The sequence below is a fragment of the Perognathus longimembris genome, chromosome 8 (genome assembly GCF_023159225.1).
Source record: "Perognathus longimembris pacificus isolate PPM17 chromosome 8, ASM2315922v1, whole genome shotgun sequence".
Lineage (NCBI taxonomy): Eukaryota > Metazoa > Chordata > Mammalia > Rodentia > Heteromyidae > Perognathus > Perognathus longimembris.
Window position 1 is genome coordinate 212,253 of NC_063168.1, and position 12,723 is coordinate 224,975.

Consider the following 12,723-nt stretch of genomic DNA (forward strand, 5'->3'; position numbering starts at 1 on the left):
ATAGAATAGTTTACCAAGCCATTTCTTTCAATACAAGGTTTTATTCTGGTTATTTTTAGAATTTATTTGGCTTTATTTTTAAAATAAAGGGATCAATATACAACAACTATATTCCAAGAAATTAAAGAACATAAAAATTGTCCCTTGAATGTATACAGTTTGCAGTGATTTTTAATCAGTAGAATTATAAAACATATGGACATCGCAGTCAGCAAAGAACAATGAGGTCAAAGGTTATTCAGCTAAATTATATCCTTAATGATATACTGTAGTGTTTTTGTTTTGATGGTCCTGGGACTTGAACTCAGATCCCAGGGGCTGTCACAGAGCTTCTTTGTGCTCAAGGCTAGTGCTCTACCACTTGGGCCATAGTACCGCTTTGACTTTTTCTGAGTAGTTTATTGGAGAGAAGAGGCTCAGACTTTTCTGCCCGGGCTGGCTTCAAATTGCTATCCTCAGATCTCAGCTTCCTGAGTAGATAGGATTACAGGTGTGAGCCACTGGCACCTGGCTAATGATATGCTTCTAATTTCAATTTATTTACTAAGTGGCTAGGTTTTTAACACTATAATTGAGTTAACTGTATCCACTTTGTGCCTGATAGTGGGCTTACCACTGAAAATATAACATTCAAAATATACAGGCTTCTGGCTTAAAAGACCTTGCAGTGTTGAAATCTAAATTGGAATAAAAGTTATCCTAAGAAGAAATATATGAGGCTTTGTAGTGGCAATTTTGTTGTGGTGCTTGAACTCAGGGCTTAGGTACTGTCACTGAGCTCAAGGCTACTAGTCTACCACTTTGAGCCATAGATACACTTCTGATTTTCTGGTGGTTAATTGGAGATAAGAGAGTCACAGAATTTCCTGCCTGGGCTGGCTTTGAACCATGTCCCCAGAACTCAGCCTCATGAGTAGCTAGAATTACAGGTGTGAGTCAGCAGTGCCTGGCCTGAATTTTTTTTTTTTTTCATTTAACAAAACAGTTCACATATACAGTGGATCTCAATTGGTCATTCCTTCAACATCTTCACCCCCCTCTGACCCACCCCTTCCCTTATTTTTCTTAATTCTGTGGTTTATACAATGAATTCTTGAATTCTTGCTTGTATTCTCCTCCCCCCTTCTCCTCTTCATTTTTTTGTTTTTGCTGGTTCTGGCACTTGAACTCAGGGCCTGGCACTGTCCCTGAGCTCCTTTTTACTCAAGGCTAGCGCTCTACCAGTTGAGCCACAGCACCACTTCCAGCTTTTTTTGTTGATATTGTCCTGAGGCAAGCACTCTACCACTAAGCCATAGTCCCAGTCCCTCCTCTTCATTCTTCTCCACTTTCCCCTTGGCCTTACCCTCCTGTCTTGCAAGTACCCATTTCATGGTACTTTTACTTTGTTGGTCTTTGACTTAGTCTTTTAAAAGAATTATACTATTTGAGCTCCCCATAGAGTCTATTCTACTTCAGTGAATTCACTTGTAACAACTTGAATACCACCCAGTGTGTTTGCTTACAGATTTATGGGTACATTCTAGCTCCCACAGATGAGGGAAAACCATGCAACCTGTGTTTCTCTGGGTCTGGCTTACTTTGTTTAATATATATTTTTTCCAAGTCTTTCCATCTCCTTATGAATGGTACAATATCATTCTTTGTGATGGATGAGTAGAACTCCATTGTGTATATATACTACATTTTCTTTCTTAATAATAATAATTATTTATTGTCAAAGTGATGTACAGAGGGGTTACAGGTTTATATGTTAGGCCATGGGTACATTTCTTACTACATTTTCTTGATCCATTTGTCCACTAAGGGGCATCTTTGCTGATTCTATAGTTTGGCTATGGTAAATAATGCTGCATTAACCATGGTTGTGCTGGTAGCTTTAGTGTGGACTAGTTTGTGCTCTATTGGTTAAGTGCAACCATTTCATTTTTAACACATGACTTATTATAATCTACTATGGGATATGGAACAATTTCTTATGATGTTTTGTGAATATCAATATTCCTCTTTTAAAAGAAATATTTGGCTTTCAGAACATATTTTTGGCTCAAAATAACCTTAAAAAAGAAAAGTGCTCTGCAAGTTTAAGCAAGAGAGGAAATATAAGTCTGTTTCATGTATTCCTTATCTATAGAGTACAGGTTTACAGCTGCCTAACTCAAAGTGGGAATCACAGATACTATGTCCATTTACAGAAATGCACAGAGAACATCAATATTGGAAATAGAAAATTGATTGCAGTTTGAAGTTGATGAATTAATAAATTTTCTGATAACCAGAGGATGTGAAAGTTGTATTGTATAACATATGTAGTATATGTATTTGCTAAGGAGAGAGCACAATTTCAAATTCAGATATTAAAAGTGGTATCTGTTTATAACATACTACAAAAATTTATGACCCCTTGACAATATGTCTGTTAAGTGAATGAATGGGAATAAGTGTAGATATTTTTCTGTTGTTATGTAGATGGAGAATGAGTTAGACTCTGCTCGTTCTGAAATAGAACTCCTCAGGAGTCAAATGACAAATGAGAGAATCTCCATGCAGAATCTAGAAGCTTTGCTGGTGGCCAATAGAGACAAAGAATATCAGTCTCAGATAGCACTTCAAGAAAAAGAATCTGAAATTCAGCTTCTTAAAGAGCACCTTTGTTTGGCAGAAAATAAAATGTGAGTTGGCTAGTTAGCAATAAAATAACATAAATTAATACTTCTTAAGCTTTCGATACTTTATTGATTATTAGAATTCTAAAGCTGGAATCTAGAGGTTTTAGTTCCCATAATTTGATATTAATTAAACTGAAGAACAGAAGCATCATGATTTGCCTAAGATATAGTACCATTCTCTGTTTTTTTCTTTTTAAGATATTTAAGTTTAATCATGTTGCTGATTGTTTTTAGTAGGATTTCATGTATGATAGAATGTCCAATCTAAAATGCTTCTTTTAAGAAATATAAGCAGAGTAGAATTAGGCACTGTGAAACCAGAAGAATTTTTATACTTATGAGCTATCTCGTATTGCTATCTTATTAGCCTTTCTGTTTTCTTCATAATATTTCCTTATGTACCTATAAATGTATACTTGATACTTGAAAGAGCTCTGAACATTTCTGAAGAAATACTGAACATTTCCCAGAACACTGAGTCTGGCTTTTTCAATAATCCCTAGCAACACTATCACTTAGCACTTTATTTGAAGAAGACCTTAATTGGAGATTTGGGGTGAAATGTCTGCCTGGATAGTCAATGAAAGTTTCTTTTATTAAACTTGATCACCTTTAACAAAAATGAATGTGATCCTTAGCCTGTGTTCTTATCTGTCCCAACTATGGCATGCTTTCACTAAGCCTCTACCCTGCCTATGACCTAGGAGAAAACTCATGGTCTCAGCATTCAACAGCTTCTAGGAGCCCCTGGTTAGCAAAGGCCACAGAGCCAGAGCCTGTTTCCATCAAAGGCTGGTCTCTGGTCCTGGCAGATGTGGCCAAGTCATTTTTTTCAATTACTGTAGCTGAGCTATTTTGATAGCTTCAATCAGTTATTTGAGACTCATTTCTCAAGCTAGTAGGAGGAAATCTCCCACCTCAAGGGACACACAGTTTTAGACTGGCTGGTAAGTACCATCTCTTAAAACTTGCAAGCATGATAAATTTTTCTTAATCTTTCACATTTATATTTCAGCAGTCTGCACTGCTATCCTGAAAGCTAGCAAAGAGGATAGAATGTTCTGTGCATGCAGCATTCATCTGTCACTATCTTCATGATGTGCCTATCTCAGGGTTTTTGAAGCATTGCTTCAAAATCCTTTTGTACTGGAGGTGTTATGTTTGTAACACTGTATATTAAATTTCATCTTGAATATATATGAAGCACTCAACTGAGTTAACATATATAAAACAAACCATATCAACCATAGTAAATTCTAGTAAGGATCTGACCATAGTATAGATGAACATATATTCAGTGCTTCACGGTACTTATAAACATTATTTGCATTAAGTGGATAATATAGCTAGATAATACAATACTGCTTCAGTATGCATAGAGAAATTAAAACAGAAAATGTTTAACTAAGTGAAATGAGACTTAGGTCTAATTACTTAGGGTTTTTTTTCAAGTGGGCTAGTTTGTACACTTACTACATCTTAAACAAATCTGTCCATAAAAGTCACACTGTGACTTGGATACAGCTGAAACACCCTTGTCAACATAGTTTAATTTATTCTGGGAGCCACAGCCCTATTTTGAGTTTAATTAATGATCATTCTTCTCTTCATTTACACAGGGCCATCCAGAGTAGAGATGTGGCCCAGTTCAGAAATGTTGTAACACAACTGGAAGCAGACTTAGACATTACTAAAAGACAGTTAGGGACGGAACGCTTTGAAAGGTAAGCTTATCTCTATGTAATATTTGGCCTAGAAAGCATGTGTTATGAGGTAAAAATAGTTCTATTTGGGCTTTGTTGTGTATTTTATTTTTTGAGACAGGATCTCACTTTGTAGCCAAGACTGGCACCAAATTTGTAAGCCTCCTATAGTGGCCTCCCAAATGCTAGTATGTATTAGAAGCGTACACTATCCCATACCCCATCGAGCTCTACAATAGGTTTTGGTTATTTCAGGATGGATTTTTAAAGTATGAACTGAGCTGCAATGAGTTAACAGCTTTACTTTGTCAGTGAATAGGAAATTTAATAACATCACCATTTTGCTTTAGGGAAAGAGCTGTCCAAGAACTTCGCCGCCAAAATTACTCAAGTAATGCTTATCATATGAGTTCGATGAAGCCAAATTCAAAATGTCATTCACCAGAACGTGCTCACCATCGATCTCCTGACCGAGGACTAGATCGATCACTAGAAGAGTAAGTCTGATCAAGGATCTGTGCTCTTGGGAATACGTAGTAATATGCCCAATGAATATTGGAGCAAGTAGGGAAACATCTTTAAATATATTACCAGGATGTGTTGACATAAAAATAAAGATGTCCATAATTAAATTATTGCTAAGTTTTTTTGAAAAAAACATTTTTACTTAAAACATAATTTAAAACTTGCATGAAGTTACAAAAATAAATATGTCCTTTACCCAGACTTACTATTATATTGTTTCCCATTGTTTTATCATGTAATCAAGTGCTGTCTCCTGCACTCAAACTCCTGCAGGTCCCTTCCCTTGTTTATATATTCTTTCTCTCATGGTGAGAACTCTAGCTCAACATCAACACATTCACTACACTGATGCTTACTCATCCATGTAATTTGCTCATTTACTTAGCCCCAGAATGTACTTGACTTATAAGTTCAAGATCAGTCTGAAATTCTTTCTTCCTACTCTCATATACTATCTTGCCAAAGAACTGTACGTATGTAATAAATAGAGAGAGAGAAAGAGAGAGAGAGAGAGAGAGGGAGAGAGTCAGATACTGAGTTCAACTATTACTTGAATAAATTTTCCCTTCTATTGTGGTTATGGTTATACACATTCAAAATAACGTTAGAGGGGCTGGAAATATGGCCTAGTGGTAGAGTGCTTGCCTCGTGTACATGAAGCCCAGGGTTCCATTCCTCAGCACCACATATATAGAAAAAGACAGAAGGGGGCGCTGTTAGCTCAAGTGGTAGAGCGCTAGCCTTGAGCAAAAAGAAGCCAGAAACAGTGCTCAGACCCTGAGTCCCAAGCCCCAGCACTGGCAACAAAACAAACAACAACTACAAAAAAAAAAAAAAGTTAGACACAGTTGTTTCATTTTGCATTTTTTTTCTTTTTGTTTTTGTGCCTGTCATGGAGCTTAAACTCAGGGCCTGGGTTCGGTCCCTGAACTTTCTCACTCAAGGCTAGCACCACTCTACCACCAAGTCACAGTATCACTTCTGGCTTTTTTTCACTGCCTAACTGGAGACAAGAGTCTCATAAGACTTTCCTGTCTGGACTGGCTTCAAACTATGATACTCAGATCTCAGCTTTTTTTTTTTTTTTTTTTTTTTGAATAGTTAGTACTATAGGCATCACTGGTACCCCACCATCTTTTTCTCATTTTTAACTTATACCTTATTTTAAGTTCATTTTTGAGTATATAGACTATCATGCTTTTAAAAGTCAATTTTCTTTAAAAATTAATACTTACAAAAGTGACATCTTCTCCTGTATGCTTTCCATTCATTCTATGGCCCAGGCCTCTAGTCCATTCCTTTGTAACCATTTTTATAGTAAAGTATTTATAGCCCTTATTTTCCCTTTTCATGGAAAATTCGATGCTATGTATGCTTCCTTTTTTGTTTCACTGGGGCTTGAAATCAGGGCCTCATATTTGCTAAGCAGGAAGAAAAGAAAAATAAACTTGAATAAACAGAACACCTCCTCTTCTTGATTAGGTAGTCCCTACATTATCAAGGTATCAGTTCTCCCTAATTTCATTCATAAACTCAATGTGATCCTAAGAAAACTTTCAATGGGCTTTAAAAATGTTAACTCGACAGGAGGACCCTAAAATTCACATGGAAAAATAAACTAAAAAAATATAGCTCTTAGGCAGCATATGTCCATTGCTGTCCTAGGAGTGGCATACAGCTGATTGTAAATATCTAAAGCTTTGATGATTTTGTGGTCAAAGGCATTGTCAGCTTGTGGCTCATACTTGTAATCATAGCTGCTCAGGAGGCTGAGATCTGGGAATTGTGATTTGAAGCCAGCCTAGGCAGGAAAGTATATGGGATGCCTTTCTCCAATTAACATAAAAAAGACAGAAGTGATGCTGTGGTTCAAGTGGCAGAACACTAGCCTTGGGCAAAAAAACTCAGGAACAGTGCTCAAGCCCTGAGTTCAAGCCCCAGGATCAGCACAAAAAAAAAAAAAAAAAGGAAAATGTATTCATTGAAGCTGGAAAGAGAAAAAAAATTTTCAGTCTCACTCTGTAGCTCAGGTTATCTTTAAACTCACTGTGTAAGTCCTTGAACACACAATCCTCTGTCTCTGTCTCCCACATGTTGAGCAAACAGATATATGCCATGATGCCTAGCTAAAAACAAAAAGAACCTCCCTCATGAAACAACTTGAGTATTGCCACAGTAATTCTAAAATGCATTTTAACATATGTTGAGCTAGGTTAAACAGCATTATTTTTTTTCTCTTGCAGGAATCTTTGCTACAGAGACTTCTGACATGTAGTAAGATTCTTCACATCCTTGGAAAGGTCAAAGTTACAGACGGATTTTTTTTTTTTTGCTATATGATTGCTTTTATCTTTTGAATGCTTGACGCTGTTAAATTTTATTACTTTTGTGCTTCCGAATCTGTTCTCATGTGCCATATTGCAGTGATCTGAGATGACATATACAAACAAAAATGCATATGGCTCTTCTATCCATACAGTAATAGTGAGTGTAAAATCTGCTTACTTCACTATTGAACACTGTTTTGTTAACTATCCGGAGTAAATAAAGAAGCTTAAAAAAAGAGGGAAAAGTGTTTTTACAAAACTGATTTCCTTTTCTTTCTTGGTATCTCAAATTACTGGTTGGTTAAATTTTTTCTTTGTGATTTATGTTTTCATGGCCAGAGAAATTGTGCCAAAATAGGCAGTTTGACAACACTGGCCTGGGACCCAATATTGCATTTTGGAACCAACCTGACATAGATTCCATGCCACAGTCTGACTTCAAAGCAGCAGAAAGTAGGAGTATGTCAGGCTTTTAAATGCATACTGTTGTACCATTCTAAGATGAATTAACATGCATTTTCTACAATTGTGTTTACTTCTATTTTTAGAAAGGTAGGTGATGATATATCTGTCAAGAATGTAAGATCTTTAAAAATTTGTATTTTTAACAAGGCTTCTTTAAAATATTAAAGTACTAAAATCAACTTAATTGCCATTTTTATTTTATTATTTGCCTATGGCAGTTGTCTATAATACAGGGAGTTGATTGATATTCTTTTCTTTTCCTTCCCTTAACATCTACTTAATCTATTTTCTTCCCATAGGCTTTGATTTAATGTTGATATTAGAGACTGAATGCCATTGTATTTTACTGATTTACTATTTGTATTCTTGTCATTTTAATAAAAAAGAAGTCCTGTCATTAATAGTATTTATATAATGTTGACAATTTCTCATTTTATATAGTCATTGTTCAACATGATGAGAATGATATACGATAGTGCCCAGATATAGATCTTGCTTAATCATTGGTATTCCGATATTTAGTTGTAAATTCATACTATTTATTTTTTTAAGTTCAGGTTTATGCATATAGTTTAATTACAAGTTGGTAAAAAATGAGTAACTTATCATAAGATGTCTATAATGATTATAAAGAATATTGTGCAAATATAATTGTGATAATATTAAATAATATACTTATACTTACAAAATTAACCATTCCTTGGTTGCCCGGTGACCTTAGTACTATCTTATCAAAACACTGATTTTAGTCTGTTACCTAGAACCAGCAAAGAGTTGATTGCCAGTTCTGATATGCACTTATCATGTGAAGATGCAGGATGCTAAGAGACAGGTATATGAGGAACAGAAAGAAATAGGTAATAAAATATTTCCCTAGTTGATTAAAAGGCTATGACTCTTGTAAAATATTTAAATGGAAAATTGTATGGTAACATAAAGAGGCCAACATTATGCAAAGGTAGAAAAAAAACTTCAATCGTGTTTTATGTTAATACTTCAAAGATTTTTTATTAAGATAATATTCAAGAACATTTGTAGTTTTAAATTATATTCTAATTACTTTGACATAAATGTATAATAATAGTTTATTGATACAGTAGAGACTGCCTGGTGTTTTATATTACCAAAGCTATACCAAATGTACGTTTTCTTGGATGACTAAAAATATCTAACAGGGGGGCTAGGAATGCAGCTTAGTGGTAGAGTGCTTGCCTTGCATGCATGAAGCCCTGGGTTCAATTCCTCAGCACCACATAAACAGAAAAGACTGGAAGTTGGCACTGTGGCTCAAGTGGTAGAGTGCTAGCCTTGAGCAAAAAGAAGCCAGGGACAGTGCTCAGGCCTTATCACTGGAAAATTAAATAAATAAATAAATCTAACAGTTCTCAGTTTTCAAATATGTTTAGTAAAAACATTGATGTCTGCTAAAGTAAGGGTGTTGTGAAGGGAATTGCTAACCCTCTGTGTAATTTAAATACAGAACTTGTTGTATAAAAACATACATTGGAGTTTTGTGCACCATCACGAGTCTCTTTCTACCCCCTTCAGTTAATCTACGCTATCATCCAGCTTTTTGTTGGAAGTGGAAGCAAGCCATTTGCATGAAGATCTGTAAATTTGTAAGCTATTGCTTTAAAGGGAACAGATGTTATCTTTTCGGTCTTTAGAATATTACTAGTGATAATAATATTAATATTCACACTGTTAGTACAATTTAGGAAGAACAGCATACTAAGCTAATTAAATATGTTTTGATTAGAATATCAGCCAAATAAAGCTTGGAATCAACTAAAAATGTTAACGATATAAAGATAATTTCTAGTTAAAACTCAGAAGTATTGGCCACAGTGATCACAAGTAATTACCCTGAGAAAATAAAAGAAGAAACAAGAAAACCAATGGAACTCCTTAGATTTACTCAGTTATGATTCTTAAGCAGCTACTGCTTTATGAATTACTTGAAATTACAAATCCAGGTATTTAAAATACGTTTTGGTTTTTTTTTGGCCAGGCACTGGTAGCTCCCGCCTTTAATCATAGCTCCTCAGAAGGCTGAGATCTGAGAATCATGATTCAAAGCCAGCCCAGTCTGGAAAGGCCCTGAGACTTCTCCCTCCAGTTAACCCAAAAGCCAGACATGGAGCTGGGCCTCCAGTGTAGACCACTTCTAGCATTAAGCAACACTGCTCAGAGACAGCACCCAGGCCAGCACACACAAAAAGTCACAGTTTTCCATTTTCTTTTGTTTTCTGTCTTCTTTTTTTTTTTTTCTCATTAAACTTTGTTTTAATGGATCTCAAAATTTTGTGACAGATTTGTGGTCATGTTGTTTCCATTAAGAAGTACTGATTTTTAAAAGCTAATAACTGAAAACTACCACGCACACAAAAACAAGGTTCGCAAGACGTTTTCCTTTCCCTCCGAGGGTCACGATACGGACTCCGTCTTTCACTAGTAAACGTGCATGGCGAATGGAGACAACAGCTCCGAGTCCGTCCTTGAGTGAAGACTGAGGGGCCGGGGTGGGGGGTCGTCTTCGTTTCCCCTTCCGAGCTTCCCGGGCAGCCCCGGTGGCCCTGCCAGCTCGGCAGCCTTCGAGTCCGCGGCCCCGATGACCCCCCGAGGAGGAGGGTAAATAACCCCAGGAGCGCTCCACCCTCTCGGGCCGGTCTGGAGCCCCATCGGCGCAGGCCGCGCCCCCGGACTTGAGGCGCGGAGTGAGGGTCGTCGTCCGGCTTCTCTTTCCGTTCAGCAAACCACCCGGGCCGGGAAGCCGCTTCCACGGCGGGCCGCACATCCTGACCCCGCGAGAGCCTCCCTCCACCCTTCACGACGCGCTCCCACAGCCTTCACTGGTGGCGACCACCGCGCCCGGCCCACAGGGTGCTGCTACCGGTACCACCCCGCTGACGGGCATCGGGCCGGGGCCGGCGCCGAGGCCGTCAGTGGAGGCGCGGCGGAGGGACGCGGCCCCGAGCCCGGAGCCCGGTGGCTTTCCACCCCTGGAAGCGAGGCGCAGTGGCACTTGGCTCCAGTGTGTTATCGCCGTCCCAACCAGAATCTGGCACAAATGCTACTCGCTGTGTCCGTCGCCAATTTTCTTAATGTAGGTACTGACTCCCTTAACAATTTCCTTCCTCGTAGGTCCTCTGGTGGTGGGGTGGCTCCGTGGGATCCATTTTCACCCCCATGACGAGCTGTGTCACACCCAGCGTGTAAGCCAGAAGGCCAGGCTCATGGGTCTGCCCAGTCTTGGAGACACCAGCTTCAACTTCACCAACAGCAACAAGGAGGACAGCATAGTCAGCCCGGAATGCGCCTGGAATGCTGTTCTTGGGAGAGTCCTCTAACACTTGCTGGTCTCAGATTTCCACGGGGGGATGTCCACGGTGATTCCACGCTCGTGCCCAGCCTTCCGTTTATCCAAGTCCCGGGCATTCTTGAAGGAGCCCTTTCCCATCTCAGGAGCCGCCTCCTCCAATTTCTCAAGGGTTCTTTTTGTCCACGGCACCACCTTTGTAGATCAGATGTCCGGGAGTGGTGGTAGAGTTGCCGGAATCGATGTGCCCAATGACGACGAGGTTGATTTGGTCTTTTCCTTTCCCATTTTGGCCTCGACTTGCAGTAATTTTCATGGCACCTGCATTCTTCTGGCAAATCCTTTGCAAAAAAGCTTGTTTCTTCAAAGATTTTTCCATAAGTCCTTGCTATGGCCTTTTACATAGTTTCCTCAGCTCCTAGTGCTATTGTCAAAGCCACATCTCTTGCATAACCAGAAACAGTTTACAACTTAATTTATAAGCTTTATTTACTTCCCATGAAATAAAGTGAACGCTACTGATTGATTCAAAATTAATGCATCTAAAGTGTTCTCCTTAAAAATGACCATAGCAAACCATGGGTTACCACATGAAACAAGCTGTTATTCAGAGCAGTCATAAAATATCAAGTTAATTTTTCAGCCAGATACTAGTGGCTCAGACCTGTAATCCTAGCTACTCAGAAGGCTGAGATTTGAGGATCACAAGTTGAATCCACAAGACTTTTATCTCAGAATTAATCAGCAAAAAGGGGTAAGTGAAACTCTGGCTCAGGTGATACAGCTCCAGCCTTGAGTGAGAAAAGCAAAGGGACAGTACCAGGCTGCTCTTAGTTAATGCCTGGTATTAGCACACACACAAATGAATGAAACTTTTCAGATTTTTTTTCTTAGTTTCACTTCACAATTTGCTTCATACAGTAAAAAAAAATATATATATATATATATCAGGATAATTAGATCAATTATTCAGTCTCCTAGGTGTATTAATTCCTTGCCCTTTAATATTATACAAATAGAGGAAGGTAGACTAATTATGTTCATATTTTCTGTAATTTCCAAATTAAATTTAAGAATATTTAATATATTTTTATAAAAAGAGATTGAAATTCCAAAGCAAATTATTTCAAGATGATTCCCACAGAATTCTTACCCTCCACAGTCATTATCAGTGTCCAAACACATCATATCATAATAGATAAACTAGTCTCCCCCACCCCCACCCCCCACTCCTGCACATTGTCTGTCTGTCTGTGTGTGTGCTGGTCCTGGGACTTGAACTCAGGACTTGGACTTTATATCTGAGCTTTTTTGCTCAAGGCTAGCACTCAATCACTTGAGCCACAGCTCCACTCTCAGCCTTTTTGGTGATCAATTGGAGATAAGAGTATCAAGTACTTTCCTAGCTGAGCTGATTCTGAACTGTGATTCTTAGATCTCAGCCTCCTGAATAGCTAGGATTAGAGGCATGAGATAGTGTATTCTTTAATTGAAAAGTATATTATACATTATAGTTTAGCAAAGATTTTTAATAATGTGATTACAGAACAGAAGGCACTTTTTTTTAAAAATCACAGGATGGGACAAGTCCTAGAATTCATAGAAATAAATAACATTTAAAATATCATGATAAACATTTAGTTAACTATATTTAAGTGTATACAAATAACTGGGAACCTTCTAATTAGGCAAGTAATATGTAAGATAGACATAAG

General features: G+C 37.9%; 1 protein-coding gene and 1 pseudogene across 7 annotated transcripts in view; one reads left to right on the top strand and one right to left on the bottom strand.

Annotated features, from left to right (window-relative positions):
- Tsga10 (testis specific 10) overlaps positions 1–7,868 on the top strand; it is an 89,795-nt gene extending 81,927 nt beyond the window's left edge. For 6 of the 7 annotated variants that reach the window (XM_048352262.1, XM_048352261.1, XM_048352263.1 and 3 more), the window contains 4 exons: positions 2,470–2,672; positions 4,289–4,393; positions 4,723–4,869; positions 7,141–7,868. In XM_048352262.1, coding sequence (XP_048208219.1) covers positions 2,470–2,672; positions 4,289–4,393; positions 4,723–4,869; positions 7,141–7,165 — 480 coding nt within the window. In that variant the 3' untranslated portion in view covers positions 7,166–7,868. Of the gene's footprint in view, positions 1–2,469; positions 2,673–4,288; positions 4,394–4,722; positions 4,870–7,140 lie in introns of those variants that run through there. The other variant, XM_048352260.1, reaches the window with a different exon arrangement.
- Positions 7,869–10,631: 2,763 nt separating this feature from the next.
- Positions 10,632–11,387, bottom strand: LOC125356785 (annotated as a pseudogene).
- Between the last annotated feature and the right edge of the window lie 1,336 nt (positions 11,388–12,723).